Genomic DNA, 26261 nt, shown 5'->3' with positions numbered 1-26261 from the left:
TTACTAATGCGATTATTGAGTCCAACATCCACATCGTTGATGTAAATAATGAGAAGCACTGGGCAAAGATCCGAGCCCTGAGGGACGCCACTAGTGACTGGTGCCCACTCTGATTGAAATCCGTTGATCACCACTCTTTGTTATCTGTTGCTCAAACAATTCGAGATCCATTGGTGTACTTGACCGTCAATACCTATTTGCTTTAATTTATTAAGTAATTTGTGATGCGAGACTTTATCTAACGCTTTCTGGAAATCAAGATAGACTACGTCCAATGATTTGGTTACGTCATAAACTGAGAAAAGGTCGTTATAAAAGGTCAATAGGTTTGATAGGCAGGATCTTTTGTTACGGAAGCCATGTTGTGAATCCCCAATTAATGAGTGGCTTTCAGTAACTCACAATTTTGTCTCTAATTATGCTCTCGAGTAGCTTACCTACAACTGAAGTTAGACTAACAGGCCTGCAATTACCTGGTATTTTTTATCTTCTTTCTTAAAAATCAGAAGCGACGATGCCTTGTCGCAAGGACATATTGAATACGGTTGTGAGGGAGGAGAGTATTTCGTTTTGTTTTTTTAAGCAGTACAGGATATACTTTGTCAGGTTCGGGACTTTTATTTATTTTAAGGGATTGGAGAGCTTATAAGGGATTGGAGAGAGAGAGAGAGAGAGAGAGAGAGAGAGAGAGAGAGAGAGAGAGAGAGAGAGAGAGAGAGAGAGAGAGAGAGAGAGAGAGAGAGACTAGGATAAATACCAAAGAGTCAAAAATTACTAAATTTATGTAAAAAAAATCAGAGTGGGGAGAAAATGAAAGGCAGAGATAGCTCATGTAATGAGGTACAATATGTAAAAACTGAATGAATAATAAACGAAGAATCAACGACAGGAACTGACAAGAGGAGGAAATAACACGATACTCACAGGTCCTTCAGTTTCTTCAGGTCCTCAAAAGCGCGATACCCGACGTCTGTGATTCTGTTGTGGCGCAGAAATCTAAGGGAGACCAAGTAATACAATGGTAGTTGTAGAGATAGTAATGGTAATGATTCTAGAAGTTGTAGATAGTATTAGCAATGATTCCAGTAGTTGTAGTAGTAATAGTAGTAGTAGTTGCAGTAGTACTTGTACTATTGTTAGTAGTACGTCTTTCTGCCTCCAGAGCTTGAAGTAATCCTTATTCAAAGCATCTCTGAATACATCCACTTATTCTAATTACTAAAGGCCATGTTTTAAAACTTAGCTATGTTGAAAAATAGCCATGTCAGCCACTCATCCCTTCCCTTTGAACCTGTTGCAGAGATGCCATTGACTAAATTTACATCTTGATAAAAAAATAAGAAAATCGTCTAAGGCTTAGATGAAATCGTGCATCAAATTGATACACCCAAAGCAGGTACTCAGTAAATGCTACAATATAAGTAGTTTTTTTTTTCTTCATAATCTTCTTTCGGCTTTATTTTGCAGTGCCTTCGTGTAAGGACGCCCGTAATGAGAAAAGTTCACAACTTTGTCTTTTTATCACCACTGCATAATTAGGTAATCTGATTGCGTGAGCATAAGTAGGACTGTATTCAGTGTTTATATGTTGGTTGCGCCAGGCTACAGTGAAATAAAAGAAATTTAAGCAATGGTCAGACACAAACACGAAGTCGGATTGGATGGGGCCCGAGTCTCTCCACTGCGCTGCCATGCCACCCCCAGTACATCACTTTCCCATATGTCAGCTATTTAGTATTTGCAATTGTGTACTGAATATTCTGAACACATTAAAAAGTCACTGTAGTGCTATGAATGTCTCACAATGCATTGTTAAAATTCTACAACACGTGATATTTTTTTTACTTTCCGACGTTGCCAGTGATCAAGGACACCATGTCACTTCCTCCTTCACCTCCACGCGTGATGACAGCTACTCCGATGGTTGTCCTTACTTGAAAGGCTAAGTCTGGCAGCGATGTGGCCCCGAGCAGGCCCTCCCAATCGAACTTCATAAGTGAGTCTGACTCTTGGAGGAATAATACATGGAGTGGCCCTCAGCGGGTCGCTCTTCACTGTGAGGTAAAGCTAGGGGGGTAGGGGGGGAGGAGCTTATCCGGTGGGCGGAGCCAGCAATTCCACCCAAAACATTGCATTTATTGCTCCTAGATCGTCGGCGTAAATAAGCTTGTCTGCCTAATTTCTTTCACATATCATATATTTTTGGTTATTCAACTGCTGCAGTATAAGCACTAAGGATGTATGTTCAGGTTTTAATAGAAAAACACCAGCATTTCCTTGTCCTTATTCGTAAAAGCTGAGAAGAAATGTACCACACCCGCCTTGATCCCTCACATTTCCTCTGTATAATGTTCAGTATATTTTGACCATGGTCTTACTTTTAATCAATTTAAAAGCATGTACAATGTTCTATGTAGAGCGTCTCAGATATGATCAAAACTCATTATGAGTAAACAGAAGGAAGTATTGGGGCAGGAAGGAGAAAAACTTACCCATACGCAAATAATAGTCTACATTTGACTCGACGTCAATCAACCGTGTTACACAATCATGCATGTCATTTTTAGAGGTATATTCACTAGCAGATGGAGAAAATGTAACATACAGGTCAGGCACCAATTACTGAGAAGGGTTGGCTACATGCTTTTAGGGAGAAAAATGGTTGTGGAGTGATGGAGATGGCTTGATCACTAGAGATAAAAAGAGAGACTTACAAGACTGGAATAAATAATTATAATAAAAGATAACTCCTGTGAGAGAGAGAGAGAGAGAGAGAGAGAGAGAGAGAGAGAGAGAGAGAGAGAGAGAGAGAGAGAGAGAGAGAGAGACGGTCACATACATATAGTCTTTCCATTTTTCATTTCACTTTGAGTGTGGTTGTCTCAGGCTATCTTTGTTGCCACTTCGCCTCTCTCTCTCTCTCTCTCACACATACACACACACATTTCTATTTCAAACCCTGTATTTACTTTTCACCCCGTCATCACCAAATAACCACAAAAAGTCCCAACTTTATTCCCATCGTCACCACCACCACCTTCACACACACCACCGGAATTACCACACCCACCACCACCACCACCATGACAAACACCACCACCACCATCACACACAGCACTACCACCACCACCAACAACAACATTTGATTAAGATAAAGGGCCGGCGAGACTCTTCTCTCTGCCTACCCATCATTATCCTCTGGAAGACCACCCTGGGGACCTGATCACAAGGCCGGGAACCTTGGGAGATGACGGCCCGGGGTGTGGCTTAGGGAGGGGAGGGGAGGGAAGGGAGGAGAGAGAGAGAGAGAGAGAGAGAGAGAGAGAGAGAGAGAGAGAGAGAGAGAGAGAGAGAGAGAGAGAGAGAGAGAGAGAGAGAGAGAGAGAGAGAGAGAGAGAGAGAGAGAGAGAGAGAACCATTTTTTTACATCAGAGGGAGCAGTTATGGGGAAAAAGAGAAAACGGGAAGGTGCTGATGAAGTCCCGCTCCCCAAAAGGATAAATGGAAGAGAATTCGAAAAGATTATTCGAAAACGGCTCAAGAATTGTCTTCATGCTCCTCTCTTGAAAGTGTTGAAGTCATAGGAAACCGGAAATTCGGACAAAGGAAAATTGCTCCAGAGTTCATCAGCGAGAGAGAAGAAAGGAACCCGATGCTGGTTAAGACCATGAGCAGGAAACTGAAAAATGTTGTACACGTATGGTTACTCTTTCAGGAGCTAGCGTGACTAACTGGCAGGATGAGGAAAGGGAGGGGCAAGAGCATGAGGAGGAGGAGAAGGAATACATGGGAATACATAGGAAGAACAGACACCAGAAGACCAGGCGGTCTATGGCGAGGGTGTCTGTCTACTACCGCTACTACTAGTAATCTACGTGTGGTAGGACAGGACATAATAGATAAAGGCTCCTCCCCACCCACCTCTCCCTCCGGCAACGTGCCGGCAGGAAATAGAAGAGAACACCATGAGCCTTTAAGGAAGAAAGGGACATTGAAATTTTACAGTAGAGAGAAATACGAGGAAATTACTACCTTTAACACTTCAGTCGTGAAGTAGAATTAGAGAAGGAGAATGGGGAGGAGGAGGCGTTTAGAATCATATACTCACAAAGCTTCAAGGTTTGTGAATCCTCTGAAGGTTCCTCTTGAGAGAACCACACGGTTACCTTCCATCCACCTGAGGGACGAGACAGGGATGCTGTGTATAGATGTGACGATTCTCTCTCTCTCTCTCTCTCTCTCTCTCTCTCTCTCTCTCTCTCTCTTTTCATTTTTGTATCGGAAATGGATAATTACACACCCTGCAGAACCATGAATTCCAAAAATTGAAAGTGAGAGAGAGAGAGAGAGAGAGAGAGAGAGAGAGAGAGAGAGAGAGAGAGAGAGAGAGAGAGAGAGAGAGAGAGAGAGAGAGAGAGAGAGAGAGAGAGAGAGAGAGAGAGAGAGAATTATGTGACACATGAAAACTTAGTTATCAAGTCTATTGAAGGTCATATAGCAGAAAATGTTATACGAGTAAGGAAGAGGATTAAGAACAAGAATAACAATATTAAGAACAAGAACATGAGGAAGATGATGAAGATGAAGAAGAAATAAAAGAAGAGAGGTAAAGAGGAAAGAGGCGAAAGAGGACTGCCGGCAAGATAAGGAAAACTCACAGCTCGGTGACGTTGCGGGCGTTGGCGCTGACCTTCCTGCTCCTCATGGTTATGTGGTTGTGGTTGATCCAGCTGTGGGGGAGCAGCGCGGGGAGAAATGGTGACGGTGAGAATGATGGCAAGGATAAAAATAATAATAACAACAATAGATAATGATAATAAAATGAAAAAAAATAAACATAATAATAATAATAACTAGACGCATAGCACTCGGAGAGTGCACACCTCCCCAAAGATCGTCCTGAAAACTGGTATGGGCATCAACTGTGATCCTGTGCATCATATGGAAGCATTTGTTTCGAAATTTGATGAAATTCATTTTTTTTTGGAAACTTTGACCTTGGGCAAACTTTTCGAGGTCAAGGTCAAAGGCCAAGGTCAAGGCCATGCAAGGTGCATCATATGGAAGCATTTGTTTCGAAATTTGATGAAATTTTATTTTTTGGAAACTTTGAGTTTGAGACGAACTTTTCGAGGTCAAGGTCAAAGGTCTAGGTCGAGGCCATGCAAGGTGCGTCTTTTCATGAGCCAAAATATGAACCAAGTCTGAAGTCTCTACGATGACGAGAACTGAAGTTATGGCCAAAATGACGTTTTGTGCGACCTTGACCTTCGACATAAAAAAAATTAATGGGTTATATTCTGGATGCAAGATGCATCATATGGAAGCATTTGTTTCGAAATTTGATGAATTTTTTTTAATTGACCTTGGGCGAACTTTTCAAGGTCAAGGTCAAAGGTCAAGGTCAAGGTCAAGGCCATGCAACGTGCGTCTTTCCATGAACCAAGTCTGAAGTTTCTACGATGAAGAGAACCGAAGTTATGGCCACAATGACGTTTTGTGCGACCTTGACCTTTGACCTATGACATAAAAAATTTAATGGGTTTTATTCTGGATGGACACGAAGCTTCCCTGAAAGATTAGTTGAGATATCCGCAAAATTGTGCACAGCAGACTGTCCACGAACAAACAAACAAACACATATATAAACTTACTGACCGGACTTCGGGAGGTAATAATAATAATAATAATAATAATAATAATAATAATAATAATAATAATAATAATAATAATAATAATAATAATAATAATAATAATAATAATAATAATAATAATAATAATAATAATAATAATAATAATAATAATAATAATAATAATAATAATAATAATAATAATAATAATAATAATAATAATAATAATAATAATAATAATAATAATAATAATAATAATAATAATAATGATAATAATAATAATGATAATAATGATAATAATAATAATAATAATAATAATAATAATAATAATAATAATGATAACAACTATAATAATAAGCAATATGATTAATAATAATAATAATAATAATAATAATAATAATAATAATAATAATAATAATAATAATAATAATAATAATAATAATAATAATAATAATAATAATAATAATAATAATAATAATAATAATAATAATAATAATAATAATAATAATAATAATAATAATAATAATAATAATAATAATAATAGTAATAATAATAAGAACTCCAAAGATGAATTATAATTAAACAGAATTTGGAACACGTACTTTGCTGGTTATCGTCAACTATATTTCTTTTTTCCATGAATTTTGTGATACGAAAAGTATAAACTGAAGCTCACATGAAGAATAGTTTTTCATATATTATAACAACTCAGTTTATGGAGAGTCGCAAAAAACGTGTTACAGGAACTTGCACGTGAATAGCGACGATACATTAATGCCGTGCAATGGTCGTCCCAGGGGGGCTGGTGGCTGTCTTTAGTGTTATTGTTATTGATATCTTGATGTGCAACTAATATCTCACAGGACGCAGTCATTGCGATACAGGAGGAAAAAGGGAAAATCATAATAATTTCACTCCTCCTACTTCCCCTACCTCTCCTTTTCTTCTTCCTCCTGCTCCTTTTTCTTTTATCATGAAAAAGTTTATTCAGTAGGATAAATCTTCATAGATATGGAGATAACGTTTTTCCTTCTTTCTCTTTTTTTCATCTTTTTGTTTTACCTTTCCTTTTTCTTCTTTCGTATTCTGCTTGCTCTTATTGTTCATTTCTTCTTCATAATCTCCTTATTTCCCAAATTCTCCATCAATTGTTTCTTATTGCCTTCCTGTCTGTCAAATATTAAGGGTGTTCTTTATTCTTCAGGTATATGCTAATTCTTCATTTTGTTCAAACTATAGTTCTCATCTTTTTCTGATGTACAGTGCTAAGACAATACAACGAGCAGAAAACGTGTTTGTCTCCATCATTCTGAATAAAGATGTTGTGTTTACAATTATTTTTCTTTTGCGACGTGAGTCATAAAGAAAAACAAAAGTCTGCTGGAGTGTGTTGGTTTTCTATTTTGTGAGACAAGGAACCATTATGATGCATGAGGCAATGGTGAAGGAGGAGCAGAGGAAGAAGAAGAAAAAGAAGAAGAAGGAGAGAGAGAGAGAGAGAGAGAGAGAGAGAGAGAGAGAGAGAGAGAGAGAGAGAGAGAGAGAGAGAGAGAGAGAGAGAGAGAGAGAGAGAGAGAGAGAGAGAGAGAGAGAGAGAGAGAGGAATGATCATGTCAAATATAAAGAAATGAAGTAGTGTAATACGTGAAAATATGCATGAAAATTACACATTGTATGAAAAAAGGACACTCGACAAAATGTCTATGAAGAACACATAAATTGATATCTCTAAAATACGCATAAGTATAAATAATACAAAAGAATAATAAAAAAAATATACATGAGACAATATTATATCATACTGCATAAAATAAGGTAAAAACTACACTGACAACATATTTTGACCACGCTACCTGCTGTAAAAGTAGATGTGTACACACACACACAAAAAAAAAAAGAGAAAGAGAAGGCCTGAAAGGAAGTCAATATAAAAGAGAGATAGCATAGAAGGAAAGAATGATATAAACAGAGATAATTAAAGAAAAAAACAACAATTAAAAATTACATTTTAATGGAGAGCGCATAAAAAAAATTAAGGAAATCCATTCCCACCTCCGTAAATAAACAATAAAACAATTAACAAGAACACCAACTACTACTACTACTCTGCTACTACTACTACTACTACAACTACTATTGGTAATACCACTATTATTACTGCTACTGTCACTACTACTACTACTACTACTACTTTTACTGGTACTACTACTACTACTGCTAATACCACAATTACTACTACTACTACTACTACTTTTACTACTGCTATTACTACTACTACTACTACAACTACTAATGCTGCTACTACTACAACTACTGCTAGTACCACTTATAAAACTACAATTGCTACTATTACTACTATTATTACTACTACTACTATTACTACTACTACTACTACTACTACTACTACTACTACTGCTACTACAGAAGCTACTACTACCATCAGCACTCACAGGGACTTGAGGCCGGGTACGCGATCGAGGACGAGGTCAATATCCGCGATCCTGTTGTGGCAAAGGTGAAGGTACCGGGGGCTGCTGAGGGAGCGGAGGCCGTCGAGGGCTGCGTCGTCGTCCTGCAGGAGGTTGTAGGAGAGAAACCTGGAAGGAGACGGAGAAGGGAGTGAGAGAGAGGGAGAGAAAGAGGTAATCTGTTGGGTGAGGAGGCGGGGAAAGTTGTGTGTGGTTGTGTACGTGTTTGTTTGTGTGTGTGTGTGTGTGTGTGTGTGTGTGTGTGTTAAACTATATAGGTGAAGAGACGGAGGGGAACAAGAAGAGAGAAGGAGAGTGAGACAAAGGCGATGGAAAAAAATAATATAGTATTTGGGAGAGAGAGAGAGAGAGAGAGAGAGAGAGAGAGAGAGAGAGAGAGAGAGAGAGAGAGAGAGAGAGAGAGAGAGAGAGAGAGAGAGAGAGAGAGAGAGAGAGAGAGAGAGAGAGAGATTAATGGAAACAAACACCGACAAGAGACAAGATTCTCTCTCTCTCTCTCTCTGTTTCCACTTGATTTTTCATGGAGAAGATATCACTTTGCTGTTTTTTGCTTTCTCGTTCGCTCGGTAGGCGGTGGCTGAGTGGTAGCGTGCTGGGCCCACATTCACCGCGTGAAGTACGACGCGGGTTCGAATCCCCACGCTACCACTCGGATTTTTCAGTCACCGCCGAGTGGCTTAAAACTACCCACATGCTGTCCTGAAGACCACCCATCAACCCGGACTCGAGGAAACCGTCCAAAGTGAATCAAGAAGGAGTTCCGGGGGGCAGCATGAGCCAAGAGAAGATGGCGCCACTATAAACACTTGCCTGCGCCATGACGGGCTGGGGCCGACTACCATCCAGGTCCCTCAAGCAAGCCTACCGGCGCTATAGGCGTACACGTAAAAAAAAAAAAAAAAAAAAAAAAATCATGATCACCGTCACCATCTTCACTATCACCCCGCTACCACCATCCTTGTCAGGTTCACCATAACCACCCCTGTAACCACCAACAGCCTCAGCATCACCTCAACCACCATTTGTTACCATCATCATTATCCTTTTCACAACCCCTTCTATGAAATTATTACTCAGCTTCCTTATCACTTACAACTGGTGCTATCACCATTCTATACTATCACTATCACCACCGTTACCACCCTTTAAGACAACCATCTTCGTCCCTATTGCAACTGTAGCCACCTCACTACCACCATAACCACCACTGTCACTACCGCTCTATCTTCTTCATTTACCTGTTAAACTACCCTTTACTACCCTGCTCCTCCTATTTCCACCTCATCCTCATCATAACCATTTTCAATATTCTCCTCTTCTTCTTCGTCTTCTTCTTCTCCTTCTTCTTCTTCTTCTTCTTCTTCCTTTCGAGGATGGAGGAAGGGAGGAAAAGAGGGAAAAAGAATGAGAGATAGTAGGAAAGGTACAAAAGGGGATAAATAGACTGACGTGTGACGATGGACACACACACACACACACACACACACACACACACACACACACACACGGCCTCAAACGAACAAACACAGAGTCGGACAAACAACCACCAAGAAGAACAAAAAAGTGAAGATCAAAAATAAAATACAAGTAGATAAGAAATCCTTTTTTATCTTTTATCTTTTTTTCCTTCTCTTTCATGATTTCTTCTTTACTCATGTTTCTTTCCTGTATTCTGGATTTCTCTCGCTTCTTGTCTCCCTCCGCCTGTTTGCATTATATCTCTCCCTCTTATGCCTCGGTCAAGCCTCGGTCACACATTTACGTATCAAGCCCACGTATGCTCACGTATGTGATTTTTGGCCCATACGTGGCCATACGCGCGGTTTGTTGCCGCGATCAACTGGATACGTGTCAGGGGCCGATGTACGTAAAGCTTGCACGGTCAACATAGGGACGCCATAACGTCAGTACGAGGTAATGCGTATTAAGCCTACGCACTGCGCAAGCATGACGTGATGCTTACCCGAATTGCCACGACAAGAGGCCACACCCCCACAAGTAGTGCGTGGCAGAGCACGTAACACCCACGTACGTATACCGTATGTGTAACGTGGTGCGTTACGACCCTGCGTCATCCTCACGTTATCCCCACGTACGTCGGTGGGTAAACGTGAGAGGTACGTACATAAGGGCCGTGCTGCACACCTCTCATTGCAGTTCCCGTCAACATCTACGTGCAGCAAGAAGTACTCCCCTCCTGCTGAATCAACATGGAGAATATTGAAGACATCCTTGCCCGTATAACACCAGCAAACAGCAATGACACATAATTAATGGAGGCCATCCTGGAGTATGTGCACGCCATGATACTGGTGTTAGTTGTGAAGGTCCACCTTGGAAGTGAAAAACAGAAAAAAGAGGAGGCCGAGGAGGATTTGGGCTTGGCCGTACCTGCAAAGAAGAGTGGAGCTAGGCCACTATGACAACCTGATGGAGGAGTTGGCAATCGAAAGTCCAGAACTGTACAGGAATTTTACCCGGATTGACAAGGACCTCTTCAGTGAAACAGCTGAACTTGTCACACCCCACATTCAAAAGCAACGCACATTCTGAAGAGAATCCCTTGAGCCAGGCCTGCGTGTGGCTATCACCCTACGTTTCCTCGCCACGGGTGACTCATGCAAGAGTCTGCAATACTCATTCCGAGAAGCCCACAACACCATTAGTTTTATTGTACCAGAGACCTGCAGGGCCATTGTTGCTGTCTACGGAAATGAGGAACTGCAGGTGCCACAAACACCAGAGGCTTGGAGGCAGGTTGCCCGCGGGTTGTTGGAGGTTTGGGTGACTCTGAAACTAAAGAAGCCCCCCTCCGTGATCTCTTGGTGGTGTCCTTAGGCATAGTTGAAGGCAGTGGCGACAAGGTCTACTGACGAGGGCGCTGGCGGGGGTGAGAGGCGGTGGTGGTGGCTGCGAGGTATATGCTGTTGCTAGTCCAAGAGAGGAACTGAAGCCGCAAGCCCGCCGCACGGCGCATACACACCATGCACAGCGTTGCAACGTCGTCGTGGTACCCGAGGAGCGGCGCTGGTGCCACGGATGGTCCTGCACCGCGTGAGGACCCACGCATTGCGTTGCGGGAACAGGGGGTGACGTGAATGGATAACCACGAGTATGTACAGTAGTGCTTTAATTCCTTCGGCAGGTTACTCCTGAGGCTGACGGATTGATTTAATCTCTGAAAGCAGGCAGCCTCGCAATGAGCCAATAGGCTTTCTGCTGCCTGCTCGTCCATGTTTCAATGCATCCTCCTCCTCCTCCTCCTCCTCCTCCTCCTTCTCCTCCTCCTTGTGACGGGCCAGCTATACTCACACTTTGTCCAGCGGCAGCCCCCGGAAGACACCTGGCGGCAGGACGGCGATCTCATTGTGGTCCAGGAAGCTGCGGGGGAAACGTGAGGCAGGTGTGAGGCAAGCAGGTGTTATGTGCGTGTGGATCAGGTGTGTGTGTGTGTGTGTGTGTGTGTGTGTGTGTGTGTGTGTGTGTGTGTGTGTGTGTGTGTGTGTTTGAGAGAGAGAGAAGCAGATTTCAGTGTGTGTGAGGTAGATGTGAGCATGAGGCAGATAAGCCAGACATGTGTGAGGCGGGTGTGAGTGTGGGACAGGTGTGAGTGTGAGGCAGGTGTGTGTAAAGCAGGTGTGAGTGTGAGGCAGGTGTAAGTGTGAGGCAGGTGTGAGTGTGAGGCAGGTGTGAGTGTGAGGCAGGTGTGTGTGAAGCAGGTGTGGGGTGTGGGGCAGGTGTGAGTGTGCAGGTGTGTGTGAAGCAGGTGTTAGTGTGAGGCATGTGTGTGTGTGAGGCAGGTGTGAGTGTGAGGCAGGTGTGTGTGAAGCAGGTGTAAGTGTGAGGCAGGTGTGAGTGTGAGGCAGGTGTGTGTGAAGCAGGTGTGAGTGTGAGGCAGGTGTAAGTGTGAGGCAGGTGTGAGTGTGAGGCAGGTGTGAGTGTGAGGCAGGTGTGTGTGAAGCAGGTGTAAGTGTGAGGCAGGTGTGAGTGTGAGGCAGGTGTTAGTGTGAGGCAGGTGTGAGTGTGAGGCAGGTGTAAGTGTGAGGCAGGTGTGAGTGTGAGGTAGGTGTAAGTGTGAGGCAGGTGTGGGGTGTGGGGCAGGTGTGAGTGTGAGGCAGGTGGGTGTGAGGCAGGTGTGGTGTGAGGCAGGTGTGGGTGTGGGGCAGGTGTGGGGTGTGAGGCAGGTGTGGGTGTGGGGCAGGTGTGGGGTGTGGGGCAGGTGTGGTGTGGGGCAGGTGTGGGTGTGAGGCAGGTGTGAGTGTGAGGCAGGTGTGAGTGTGGGGCAGGTGTGGTGTGAGGCAGGTGTGTGTGTGAGTGTGAGGCAGGTGTAAGGTGAGGCAGGTGGGGCAGGTGAGTGTGGGTGTGAGGCAGGTGTGAGGTGTGAGGCAGGTGTGAGTGTGAGGCAGGTGTGTGTGAAGCAGGTGTGAGTGTGAGGCAGGTGTGAGTGTGAAGCAGGTGTGTGTGAAGCAGGTGTGAGTGTGAGGCAGGTGTGAGTGTGAGGCAGGTGTGAGTGTGAAGCAGGTGTGTGTGAAGCAGGTGTGAGTGTGAGGCAGGTGTGAGTGTGAGGCAGGTGTAAGTGTGAGGCAGGTGTGAGTGTGAGGCAGGTGTGTGTGAAGCAGGTGTGAGTGTGAGGCAGGTGTGAGTGTGAGGCAGGTGTGTGTGAAGCAGGTGTGAGTGTGAGGCAGGTGTAAGTGTGAGGCAGGTGTGTGTGAAGCAGGTGTGAGTGTGAGGCAGGTGTAAGTGTGAGGCAGGTGTGTGGAAGTGGTGTGAGTGTGAGGCAGGTGTGGGGCAGGTGTGTGAGGCAGGTGTGAGTGTGGGGCAGGTGTAAGTGTGAGGCAGGTGTGTGTGAAGCAGGTGTGAGTGTGAGGCAGGTGTGAGTGTGAGGCAGGTGTGTGTGAAGCAGGTGTGAGTGTGAGGCAGGTGTGAGTGTGAGGCAGGTGTGAGTGTGAGGCAGGTGTGAGTGTGAGGCAGGTGTGTGTGAAGCAGGTGTGAGTGTGAGGCAGGTGTGAGTGTGGGTGGGGTGTGGAGGCAGGTGTGAGTGTGAGGCAGGTGTGGGTGTGTGAGGCAGGTGTGTGTGAGGGAGGTGGGTGTGTGAGTGTGGGGCAGGTGTGGGTGTGAGGCAGGTGTGTGTGGGGCAGGTGTGAGTGTGAGGCAGGTGTGTGTGAAGCAGGTGTGAGTGTGAGGCAGGTGTGAGTGTGAGGCAGGTGTGAGTGTGAGGCAGGTGTGAGTGTGAGGCAGGTGTAAGTGTGAGGCAGGTGTGAGTGTGAGGCAGGTGTAAGTGTGAGGCAGGTGTGAGTGTGAGGCAGGTGTAAGTGTGAGGCAGGTGTGAGTGTGAGGCAGGTGTGAGTGTGAGGCAGGTGTGTGTGAAGCAGGTGTGAGTGTGAGGCAGGTGTGTGTGAAGCAGGTGTGAGTGTGAGGCAGGTGTGAGTGTGAGGCAGGTGTGTGTGAAGCAGGTGTGAGTGTGAGGCAGGTGTGTGTGAAGCAGGTGTGAGTGTGAGGCAGGTGTGTGTGAAGCAGGTGTGACCGTGAGGCAGGTGTGAGTGTGAGGCAGGTGTGTGTGAAGCAGGTGTGAGTGTGAGGCAGGTGTGTGTGAAGCAGGTGTGAGTGTGAGGCAGGTGTGTGTGAAGCAGGTGTGAGTGTGAGGCAGGTGTGTGTGAAGCAGGTGAAAGTGTGAGGCAGGTGTAAGTGTGAGGCAGGTGTAAGTGTGAGGCAGGTGTGAGTATAAGGCAGGTGTGTGTGAAGCAGGTGTGAGTGTGAGGCAGGTGTAAGTGTGAGGCAGGTGTAAGTGTGAGGCAGGTGTGAGTGTGAGGCAGGTGTAAGTGTGAGGCAGGTGTGAGAGTAAGGCAGGTGTGAGTATAAGGCAGGTGTGTGTGAAGCAGGTGTGAGTGTGAGGCAGGTGTGTGTGAAGCAGGTGTGAGTGTGAGGCAGGTGTGTGTGAAGCAGGTGAAAGTGTGAGGCAGGTGTAAGTGTGAGGCAGGTGTAAGTGTGAGGCAGGTGTGAGAGTAAGGCAGGTGTGAGTGTGAGGCAGGTGTGTGAGAAGCAGGTGTGTGTGAGGCAGGTGTGATTGTGAGGCAGGTGTGAGTGTGAGGCAGGTGTGAGTGTGAGGCAGGTGTGAGTGTGAGGCAGGTGTGAGTGTGAGGCAGGTGTAAGTGAAGCCGGTGTGAGTGTGAGGCAGGTGTGAGTGAAGCAGGTGTGAGTGAAGCAGGTGTGAGTGTGAGGCAGGTGTAAGTGTGAGGCAGGTGTGAGTGTGAGGCAGGTGTGAGTGTGAGGCAGGTGTAAGTGAAGCAGGTGTGAGTGTGAGGCAGGTGTGAGTGAAGCAGGTGTGAGTGAAGCAGGTGTGAGTGAAGCAGGTGTGAGTGTGAGGCAGGTGTGAGTGTGAGGCAGGTGTGAGTGTGAGGCAGGTGTGAGTGTGAGGCAGGTGTGGGGTGTGGAGGCAGGTGTGGAGGCAGGTGTGGAGGTGTGGGCAGGTGGGGCAGGTGGGTGTGTGAAGCAGGTGTGAGTGTGAGGCATGTGTGAGTGAAGCAGGTGTGAGTGAAGCAGGTGTGAGGTGTGGGGCAGGTGTGAGTGTGGGGCAGGTGTGAGTGAAGCAGGTGTGAGTGAAGCAGGTGTGAGTGTGAGGCAGGTGTGAGTGAAGCAGGTGTGAGTGAAGCAGGTGTGAGTGTGAGGCAGGTGTGAGTGAAGCAGGTGTGAGTGTGAGGCAGGTGTGAGTGTGAGGCAGGTGTGAGTGTGAGGCAGGTGTGAGTGTGAGGCAGGTGTGAGTGTGAGGCAGGTGTAAGTGAAGCAGGTGTGAGTGTGAGGCAGGTGTGAGTGTGAGGCGGGTGTGAATCAAGCAGGTGTGAGTGTGAGGCAGGTGTGGGTGTGAGGCAGGTGTGGGGCAGGTGTGAGTGTGAGCCAGGTGTGAGTGAAGCAGGTGTGAGTGTGAGGCAGGTGTGAGTGTGAGGCAGGTGTGAGTGTGAGGCAGGTGTAAGTGAAGCAGGTGTGAGTGTGAGGCAGGTGTGAGTGAAGCAGGTGTGAGTGAAGCAGGTGTGAGTGTGAGGCAGGTGTAAGTGTGAGGCAGGTGTGAGTGTGAGGCAGGTGTGAGTGTGAGGCAGGTGTGAGTGTGAGGCAGGTGTGAGTGAAGCAGGTGTGAGTGTGAGGCAGGTGTGAGTGAAGCAGGTGTGAGTGTGAGGCAGGTGTGAGTGAAGCAGGTGTGAGTGAAGCAGGTGTGAGTGTGAGGCAGGTGTGAGTGTGAGGCAGGTGTGAGTGTGAGGCAGGTGTAAGTGAAGCAGGTGTGAGTGTGAGGCAGGTGTGAGTGAAGCAGGTGTGAGTGAAGCAGGTGTGAGTGTGAGGCAGGTGTTAGTGTGATGCAGGTGTGAGTGTGAGGCAGGTGTGAGTGTGAGGCAGGTGTTTGTGACGCAGGTGTGAGTGTGAGGCAGGTGTGAGTGAAGCAGGGGTGAGTGACACAGGTGTGAGTGTGGGGGCAGGTGTGTGTGAGGGGCAGGTGTGAGTGTGAGGCAGGTGTGAGTGTGAGGCAGGTGTGAGTGTGAGGCAGGTGTGAGTGAAGCAGGTGTGAGTGTGAGGCAGGTGTAAGTGTGAGGCAGGTGTGAGTGAAGCAGGTGTGAGTGTGAGGCAGGTGTGAGTGTGAGGCAGGTGTAAGTGTGAGGCAGGTGTGTGAGAAGCAGGTGTGTGTGAGACAGGTGTGATTGTGAGGCAGGTGTGAGTGTGAGGCAGGTGTGAGTGAAGTAGGTGTGAGTGTGAGGCAGGTGTAAGTGTGAGGCAGGTGTGAGTGTGAGGCAGGTGTGTGAGAAGCAGGTGTGTGTGAGACAGGTGTGTGTGTGTGTGAAGCAGGCATGAAAGTGAGGCAGGTGAGTTAAGTAAATGTAAAGTGAGAGTAAGACATGTAAGAGTGAGACAGGGGCCATGAGGCAGGTGTGAGGAAGGCAAGGTGATGCACGGATAAAGAAACAGGTGAGGAAACAGGCCATGAAACAAGTGATGTGAGGAGATCAAGGGAAAGGAGGTGGGAACGGGGGAACGGAAGGGAGGAAGAGAAAAATAAATTAATGAGAACAGGGAGCAATGATGGAGGCCGACAGGGAATGTAAAAGGTAAGAAAAGAAGATAGGAGATGGAGGAGAGTAGACAATGGGCATTATGGGGTGAGACACTGGGAAGAAGGAAGACAGGAGAGAAAAGAGGGGGCAGAAGAAAGGAAGGGAATTGATGTTAAAAGTGATGAGAAAGTAGGGAATTAGGAAACTGGGAAGGAGGGGGTTTGGGAATATAGGATGACAAAGCTGAAGGAAGGAAAGGAAGAAGAAATGAAGGGGAACGGAAGTAAACGAGTATGGGGCAACTAGGATGGAAGTTAAAAGGCAAAAGTCTTAGGGAAGCAATGCAAAATAAAAGAGAAGGAATATAAAGGGTACAAAGAAGACGGTGGCAAAGGGATAAAAAGAGATAAAGGGAACAGAAGAGGGGAATAAAAGGGGAAAGCAGAAGAAAAATAATAGTGCAGTGCAAATTACATATAAGATAAACACCATAAATTTAAAATATCACTATGTATGTAAATGAGTTTCTCTGTAAATGAGGCTCTCTCATACTCCCTTGAGCGAGCACTTTGTACCCTGAGGGATTTTTTAGTATATGCGAGGGGGGGAGGAGTAATGGGAGAAGACATTTAGCACATAATACAACCAGGCAGCTTAGTAGTAATTATAGGGCAGCTACAAAGGGCGGGCTAAGAATCTTCTATAATAACAGCAGGAGCCTCAGAAACAAGATAGACATACTAAGGGGTGAAGCTTGTGTAGAAAATTTTGACATAATAGCGATCACTGAGACACAGATAGACACTGCCAATAGAAATTTTAGATCGGAATTTGAAATAACGGGTTATCAGATGTTTCACAAAGACAAAAGGGGAAGAAGGGGAGGTGGAGTTGCGCTATATGTTAAAGACTTACTTAAATGTTTAGTTAACAATTCAGTCAAAACTAACAGGGATTCAGAATCAATTTGGGTGGACGTTTACAAAGGGAAAGAGAAACTAACTCAGGGGTTCTGTATAAGCTACCCAACCTAAATAGGCATGACACGAGTATACTACTACAAGAGATTGGCAGGGCGAGTAGGAGTAAAAATGTCTGCGTAATGGGGGACTTTAATCATAGGAATATAGACTGGGAAGACCTAGTGGGTGACCTGGAAGCCGAGGATTTTCTTGAAGTTATACAAGATAATTTCCTTAAGCAGGTAGTTACTGAGCCTACCAGAGGAGATAACATATTAGACTTAGTCCTTACTAATAATGGAAACTTGCTACGTGAGTTGGAGGTGGGCGGAGAGTTAGGAAATAGTGATCACAGAACGGTTCGTTTTAGCTTAGACTGGGCGGTAACCCGCGAACCAAACCCAGTGTTAGTGCTAGATTTTAGAAGAGCAAATTACGAGGGATTTCGAAGATATCTTGAAGGGGTAAACTGGGATAATTTAGGGATTCATGAAGGCCAGAACTGTGGGTTGGAGAGCCAGGAGAACCAGGTAGAAATGTCTTACAATAATTTAGTTAGAGTAATAGCAGAGGGGCAAGGACAGCATATACCCCAGCGAACACTTGGAAAAGAAAACAATGATCCTAAGTGTATGATTCGTGCGCTAAAACACGAGCTAGGGTTAAAGAAGGGAATTTATCAGAAAATAAAGAATGGTGAAACACATCTCAGGGGGCGGTATGTCGAACTATCTCGATTAGTGAAGAAAAACACCAGGGTAGCGAAAAGGAACTATGAGATTAAAATAGCAAATGAAGCGAAAAGTAATCTCAAGGGCTTCTTTCAGATGTATAGAACAAAAAAAGGGAAGAAATTGGACCGCTGAAAACAAACGCTGACGAGCTAGTGGAAAATTACGAAAATATGAGCACATTGTTGAACGACTACTTCCTTTCAGTATTCACACAAGAGGATCGAACGACTATTCCGTAAAAGGGTTCAGGTGTACGAGGGCTGGGATGACGATAAATTGAGGGATATAAACATTACCAGGCAAGTAGTACAAGATGAGATAGATAAGCTTGAGAATAATAAGTCGCCAGGTCCTGACGGGATATTTCCGAGGGTATTGAAGGAATTAGGTGATGTATTCAGTGACCCACTAACCGACATCTTTAAGATGTCGGTAAATACTGGTTATGTGCCCCGCCTATGGAAAGTAGCTAATGTGACGCCGATTTTCAAAAAGGGGGAAAGGTCAGCTGCTTCAAACTATCGCCTAATTAGCTTAACATCGGTTACAGGCAAAATGCTGGAGTCCATAATAGCCAGAAACATTCGGGAGCATCTAGAGAAACATAGCTTAATTCACGACTCGCAGAATGGGTTCACGAAAGGTAGGTCATGCCTCATCGATCTCTTGTCCTTCTTCAATAAAGTATTTCAGGCGGAAGACAGATATGAAAATTATGATGTAATCTATCTTGATTTTAATAAAGCGTTTGACAAAGTTCCTCACCAACGACTGTTGCACTACAGGCTCACGGCGTAGAGGGTAAAGTTTTTAACTGGGTCAAGGCGTAGCTTAGCAATAAGAAGCAAAGAGTGCAAATCAGTGGTAAAATATCTGACTGGGGATGTGTTACGAGTGGGGTTCCACAAGGTTCAGTATTAGGTCTACTGACTTAGATACAGGAATAAGTAGTGATGTCAGTAAGTTTGCAGATGATACCAAGATCGGTAGAGTCATTGAGTCAGATCAGGACGCTAGTATTCTTCAGGATGAACTAAGCAGATTGTATGACTGGGCGGATAAATGGTAGATGGAGTTCAATGTAGGTAAGTGCAGTATTCTGAGTGTAGGTAGGAGCAACCCCTCACATAACTATTGCTTAAATGACACTCCCATAAGCAGGTCTGGATGCGAGAGGGATTTAGGGGTCTTAGTGAGCTCTGATCTCCGTCCAAGGGCACAATGCATTCAAGCTAGAAATCGAGCAAACAGGGTACTGGGATTTATTTCAAGGAGTGTAAGTAACAGAAGCGCCGAAGTCTTCCTCAAACTATGTTTAGCATTAGTTAGACTTCATCATGAGTATGCGATTCAGTTCTGGTCACCTTACTATAGAATGGATATCAAAATGTTAGAATCGGTGCAGAGGAGGATGACTAAGATGATTCAGGGGTTAAGAAACTTGCCATACGAGGAAAGACTCAAACAGTTAAACTTGCATTCTCTAAAAAGGCGAAGGGTGCGTGGAGACATGATCGAGGTTTATAAATGGATGAAGGGATTTAATAAGGGGGATATTCATAAGGTTTTGTTGGTAAGAGAACAGGGTAGGACACGTAGTAATGGGTTTAAACTGGATACATTCAGATTCAACAGGGACATAGGCAAAAATTGGTTTACTAACAGAGTGGTGGATGAGTGGAAGAGGCTTAGCAGTCATGTGGTGAGTGCCAATACAATTGTCACATTCAATCATAGATTAGATAAATTCATGGACAGCGATATTAGGCTGGGTTAGATTCACGGGAGCTTAGGTTCAAAGGAGCTGCCTCGTACAGGCCTACCGGCCTCTTGCAGACTCCTATGCTCTTATGTGTGGGTGAGTGAGCCAATAATTGTAAGGGGAAGGGAGGAAGAAAAGACGCTATTGAGGGCGTGGAATGAAATAGAGTAAAGTGGAAGAGAGGAACGGAGAACAGAGAGGGTTGAAAGGAGGGAGGGAAATGAATTCGGAAAACGGAAAGAGGAAACTGAAAGAGGGGTAAGGGAAGGGAGGATGGAAGTAAATGTCTACTGAATGACGGACGCAGAAATAATATTATCCAAAGGTGAGAGAGAGAGAGAGAGAGAGAGAGAGAGAGAGAGAGAGAGAGAGAGAGAGAGAGAGAGAGAGAGAGAGAGAGAGAGAGAGAGAGAGAGAGAGAGAGAGAGAGAGAGAGAGAGAGAGAGAGAGAGAGAGAGAGAGAGAGAGAGTTCATGCGAACAACATTTTCTCACCTGAATGCCTCCCATCGTCATGAGACAATGCACGCGACTTCCTCGTCTAGCATGTTCTAATGCTTCTGAACTTTTTAATGCAAAATTTCCTTCAGTATCTCTTATTTGTACTTTTCACTGGTAAATTCTGGTAATGCATTCCTCTGTCTGTATTTCCTTCTTTCCTGTCATGTGAACGCTTTTAAAGGGCGCAGGCATCGGTACACTCCTCTAACCTACACTGACCTTTTCTATCGGGATTCATTATATCAATGTCTGTCGGAGCGGTGCTTTTCAGGCTTTTTTTCCGTATTTTCACCTAGTTTTTCTTCCTTTCATGAACATCAAATGGCAGTGGTACTTACACCTGGGCGAGGCGACGGTAGGGCTGGAAGGCGTCAGGGGTGAGGACGATGCTGTTGTTCCCCAGGAGTCTGCCGGCGAGGGAAACGTAAGAGGACAAGCGAAGAGACTGGCGAGGAAACCGCTGGAATATTACATGTTCCCTCTTCCTCCCTCACCCTACACACACACACACACACACACACACACACACACACACACGTATGTCACAACTTGGTAAATATCACAACTAGGTAAATACACGCACACACACACACACACACACACACACACACACACACACACACACACACAAATCTACACACGTACAGGCTGGTCGTGCCGCGGTCCAGGTCATCCGGCACGGCTGTGAGGTGGGCGCCGCGACACACCAAGTGAGTCCGTAAGCGACAGTAGCAAGTGTGCGGGAAGGCCGTCAGGTCTGGCGGGGGGAGGAAGTAGAGGGCGGTGAGGGGGAGAGCTGTTGTGAGGGGGGAAGGGAGGGGGAAGGGAGGGGCTGTTGTAAGGGAGGAAGGGAGGGGAAGGGAGGGGCGGTGAGAGGGAGGCTTTTATGGGGGGCCATCAGTCAGGCGATTGTGGCTATTAGGCCAATTTATGGTTAATTGATTTTTTGTTTTATTTATTAAGTTTTCAGCTGTATTTATCGTCCTAGAGCTTCCACATCATTCACTCAGCCATTCATACATGCATGCAATGAACTCGGTGTTGGTATTGAGGCCTATCACAAAGCTATGTTAGTAGGACAAGGGACATGGGGAAGGGGGTATATACATATACTTAATATGGATATTTACAAAATTGGTACATGACAATGTACATCATTCATATAAGCATCCATTACTTTGTCATACTTAATTAAGTATACGCTAAGAAAATATAACCATCACCAAATAATATGAAGTAAATCATAACTCGCTGATCAAGTTGGTCTCCTTCAGGAAAGTCATCAGCCTATCGATCACACCCGGATGACCGTCCCCGCCCGAGCAGGGAGGAGAGGACGAGGGGCACGCCCATCCTCTCGCAGTAATCCACGAGAAGCCGACGCGCCTCCTCGTACTCTCCACAGTGCAGAAGGATGTGACCGATAAATAGCGTTCTATTACAGGGGGCACACTGTGGTGGGGAGGTGCCATTGATGTAGGGTCTGAGGTGGGTGAGGAGGGTGGAATCCACCCTGAGGCGTGCAAGGACAACTTCCTCCCGTCGCGACGGACGACTGGAAGTGGTCAGTGGCCTAAGGTGGACTTGACAGTAGGGAGTTGTTAATTCGTCCATTGGCTTTGCCACAAAAAGATTTACTGATGACTTTCCGAGGGAGAGACATGGCTGCAGGTCTCGAAGGAGGTTCCACGCTCCCTGGAGCTCCACAGCCGACTCAGCCAAAATGTCAGCCTGTTCATTGCCGTAGATGCGGCAATGTCCAGGCACCCATACCAGCGAGAAAGATTTACGGGAATTATGTAGCTTATTAATGATGTTGCCCTGGATTCCATTAGTATCCGTGTGTCCAGATCCTAAAGCCTGAAGGGACGGCAGAGAATCGGTGAAGATTGTGAGATTGGAGTTAAGTACATAGTCTATGGCCATAGAATCGGTGAAGATTGTGAAATTGGAGTTAGGTACATAGTCTATGGCCATAGAATCGGTGAAGATTGTGAGATTGGAGTTAGGTACATAGTCTATGGCCATAGAATCGGTGAAGATTGTGAGATTGGAGCTAGGTACATAGTCTATGGCCATAGAATCGGTGAAGATTGTGAGATTGGAGTTAGGTACATAGTCTATGGCCATAGAATCGGTGAAGATTGTGAGATTGGAGTTAAGTACATAGTCTATGGCCTTATGATTGTAAAAAGTTATGCCAATAATACCGATGTATGGTAAGGTAAGAGGAACCTCAGGGAATATTCACGCGACCAAACACTCGCCCCCACATTTTTTTCTTCTTAGAGCCGTCGGTGTACAGATGGAAGTGGTTGGGGTAGCCGTTGGCCAGCTCTAGGAGCCGCTGCCGGGCCTCCACAGCCTTGATGATGCTTTAGGCACCGGGGAGCCATGTCGTGGTGATGATGGTGGTGGGGTGTGGCTTTTCCCAGGAAGCAGCAATCGGCCGAACAATTTTGCTGCAGTGTTCCAGCCAGCAGGTTCATCCCCGCCTCCTCGCAGAGATGGCACATTCGCACCGCAGTGGGGCGGCGAAGCAAGGTGTAGAGTTGGTGGTGCTGCCGCAGTGGAGTGTAGGCGATGTTGCCAGTTGTATATTATATCGACGTCTTCAGGGCGTAAGATGCCATAGGGTACTGGCGGCGGATGGAGAGAGGGGGAATGTTGGCCTCAGCTTCCATTCTGGCTACCCTTGCACATCTAAGGACTCAAAGACACATTCGCAGATATTCATTCTGAAACATGCAGCATCCTGAGGGTTGCGTCGGATGCAGACCCATACACCGGTGAGCCATAGTCTAGGTTAGTACGAAGTACGGACTTTTACTCCATTAATTAAGACCTTTTGTCTGTTCCCCATAATGATTTTTCCTTTTCCTTTTTGGACACACACGCACGTAAACAGAGAAGAAAACTGTTCCCTATTTTACACAAAGAAAGGTAAAAATGTTATTTTCCTTGTCATTTCCCTTCATTATTCATGTAAAAAAATATAAACTTCCTTTTTGGCATATGTACAAAATTAATAATACAAAAATATATGTCCCTTTCATTACGAACAAACATGGCTTTAAAAAATGTAGCACTTGATATTTCCCCATGCTAATGCATGTACAGTCAACAAACACCAACTACAGGTAATGTACAGCAAGTGATGTTGACTCACCGCACTTCGCATGGTGTTCAGGAGGATGAATCTCCTTATCCAGGATATCCTTCACGAGTGTCCCGTCAGCCTCGTCAGGTACTGTAGGGGGAGGCAGGTGTGTTAATCACCGGTTTGGGGGGATGAAGGGGGGGGAGGGGCGGCGGGTTGGTGGAAGGTGTTTGGACGGAAAGTCGAGAAATCAATAAAGTTTAAGTTAAAAAATAACAAGGATTCGTTTACTGTCAATACATGCAAATTATAATATCTTCTATGAACTCTCTGACTCCAATCCTCAGAAGACTTAAGGACCTGATGGAGTGCCTCCTTCTGTCCTTAAGAACTGTGCTCCCGTGCTGACACCCTGCCTGGTCAAACTCTTTCGTCTCTGCCTTTCAACATCTACCTTTCCTTCCTGGTGAAAGTGAGCCAATATATATCCTGTGACTATAAGAAGGGTGACCGTTCCTATCCCTCAAACTACCGTCCCATAGGTTTACTTTCCTGTCTTTCTTATGCTTTTGAATCAATCCTTAGCCGGAAGATTCATAAGCATCTATCCACTTCTGACTGTCTATCGGTCACCAGTATGGGTTCCGCATGGGGCGTTCTACTGGTGATCTTCTTGCTCTCTTAACTGACTCTTGGTAATGCTCTTTTAGCTCCTTCGGTAAAATTTTTGCTGTTGCCTTAGACATCTCGAAAACTTTTGAAAGAGTCTGGCACAAATCATTGCTTTCTTAACTATCCTCCTACGAATTATATCCTCTCTCCAGAAAGCATGATCATTGAACCATCTGGATGGATGGCGGGGCACTGTCAAATTCATATTCTCCTCCTATATGTAGCATCTTTCACTTCGAATTCTGGTCTCCTTTTGCCTACAACCAATAGTCTGGAAAGCAACTTCCTTTTTTGTTTGATTGAAACTAATTGGCCTTTCACCTTTGTCTTGACTACTGGACCAACATCCTTAAAGTAGATGTTATTCTTCTTCTGGGGGTTCCAAAAGCCAATTGTCCTTTCAACCATCCTACTCGTCACAAACTTCTACAGTGCTTCTCTTCCTAATTTGTCTCGTTGTTCTATGTTCTGATCCACTTCACTTGGTGTTACATCAAATGTCATCATGTTGCTTTCTTCAAATGGGAGTTTCCTTGTTTGCTGAAGGTCTCCACAAGCTTTGCAGCATTTTGTATCAACCTAGTACCTTTGCCACCTGTCACTTCATGATGGAGTGCTATTGCCTGTCTACTTTCTATTCCAGCATAGTCTTTGAACTCATCGACGACTCTGCTTAATGTAGGAGCTATGATAAAGTATTTCTCTAACGCTGACTCATTGCCTGTGATGCCGATGAAGCCTCCTTTACATTAAATTTTCTTATGTTCTTGTTCAGTCGCATGATCTGGATAAATTGCTGTAAATGATGCAGTATGTTTGGCAATGGCAAAATTCACTTCAATGAGAAAGTTACATAGATCAGGATCAGTTGCCTGCATCTCCAACATATCAGCAACATATACAGTACCCCATCTTCCATAGTTAAACTGATTATGAGCATGGAAAACAATAATTTTAGAACATAGCAGTAAAATAAACCCCAAAATCAATAAAACAGATGTTATATAGAATCGGTATTGGGATTTTAGGTAATTTTTCAGTGAATTTGGGAGCCATTTTGAAAAGCGCCCCCACGCGGTGAAAACGACTCTGAAATTTGGAAGACAAGTTGAAAGTGATTATCTGTGATGTCCTTCATCACATGCAAGTGAAAAATCAATTTTGGCAAAATTTCTGAAGTAGTGATTAATTAATGACAACTGCCGCCTGACTAGTACTTTTATCTCCACTTTCTTTTCTGGCCGTTCTATTTCTGCTTGGGTAGACGGTTACTGTTCTTCCCTTAACCTATCAAAAGTGGTGTCCCATCTCCCACTCTCTTTGTTATTCACCACTCTGCATAACGCTTAACCTCAGATCTTGCTGTCATTTCCGATTGGGGTAAAAGGAACCTGGTGTCCTTCAATGCCTTAAAAACCCAATTTCTCCACCTATCAACTCGACACACTCTTCCAAATACCTATCCCCTATTCTTCAACAACACTCAGCTGTCACCTTCTTCAGCACAACACATCCTCAGTTATAACTTTACATCGCCTCTCCTACTAAATCAGCTTCCCCGGGGTTGGGCGTTTTATATCGTCTCCGGCAGTTCTTTTCCCTCGCACAGATGCTGTCCATATACAGTGACCTTGTACGCCATCGTATGGAGTATGCATCTCGCGTGTGGAGGGGCTCCACTCACACAGCTCTGTTGGACAGAGTGGAATAAGACTCTTCGTTTCATCAACTCCCCTCCTCCTTACTGACAGTCTCCTACCTCTTAATTTCCGCCGCAATTTTGCATCTCTTCCTATCTTCTACCCATATTTTCATGCTGATATTTTCATACTGTCCAAATCCCTTATGCAAGAGTTAATCCTCATTCTTTTAACCATTCTTTGGTAAACACTGGAGCAGCCTTCCTTTGTCTGTATTTTACTCCTGCCTACGACTTGACCTCTTTCTAGAGAAGAGCATCAAGACACCTCCCGAAATTGACCTCTCTTTTGGCCTCATATTCTGTTTGGTTTTATTGGAGCAACGCCTAGCGAGCTTTTTCTTGTTGCTTTTTTGTTGTATTGCCCCAGAGCTGTCTTCTTTGCTGTTAGAATAAATAAATAAATAATAATGAAATATACGACAAAAAGGGCACAGAAAAATAACCCATAGAAATGTTTCCCTTAATACTTTACGGATCCGCAAAAATCCATCCATCCATCCATCTCGTCATCTCCCGGGATTCCATTAACATTAAAACAACGAAGGGAGATTGCGAGCAGGAGAGGGAAGAAGAGCGGACACTTTGGGGGAAACCACACGAGATACTTGAGACTCCCACTATCTGCATCCTTTAGAGTTTAGACGGTTGGCCGCGGTCATTTTCAATCTTGGGACAAC

General features: G+C 45.0%; 1 protein-coding gene across 3 annotated transcripts in view; it reads right to left on the bottom strand.

Moving 5' to 3' along the window:
• Positions 1 to 26261, bottom strand: part of LOC126982860 (relaxin receptor 2-like) — a 259491-nt gene that overhangs the window by 136206 nt on the left and 97024 nt on the right. For all 3 annotated transcript variants that reach the window (XM_050835130.1, XM_050835131.1, XM_050835129.1), the window contains exons 4-11: positions 23280 to 23360; positions 20756 to 20867; positions 20449 to 20517; positions 11432 to 11500; positions 8081 to 8227; positions 4659 to 4730; positions 4109 to 4177; positions 925 to 996 (exon numbers count right to left, since the gene is read on the bottom strand). In XM_050835130.1, the coding sequence (XP_050691087.1) occupies positions 925 to 996; positions 4109 to 4177; positions 4659 to 4730; positions 8081 to 8227; positions 11432 to 11500; positions 20449 to 20517; positions 20756 to 20867; positions 23280 to 23360 (691 nt within the window). The remainder of the gene's footprint in view (positions 1 to 924; positions 997 to 4108; positions 4178 to 4658; positions 4731 to 8080; positions 8228 to 11431; positions 11501 to 20448; positions 20518 to 20755; positions 20868 to 23279; positions 23361 to 26261) is intronic.

This window comes from Eriocheir sinensis, chromosome 52 (genome assembly GCF_024679095.1).
Source record: "Eriocheir sinensis breed Jianghai 21 chromosome 52, ASM2467909v1, whole genome shotgun sequence".
Lineage (NCBI taxonomy): Eukaryota > Metazoa > Arthropoda > Malacostraca > Decapoda > Varunidae > Eriocheir > Eriocheir sinensis.
The sequence above is the reverse complement of the archived record's forward strand: the minus strand, read 5'-3'. Positions and strand labels throughout refer to the sequence as shown.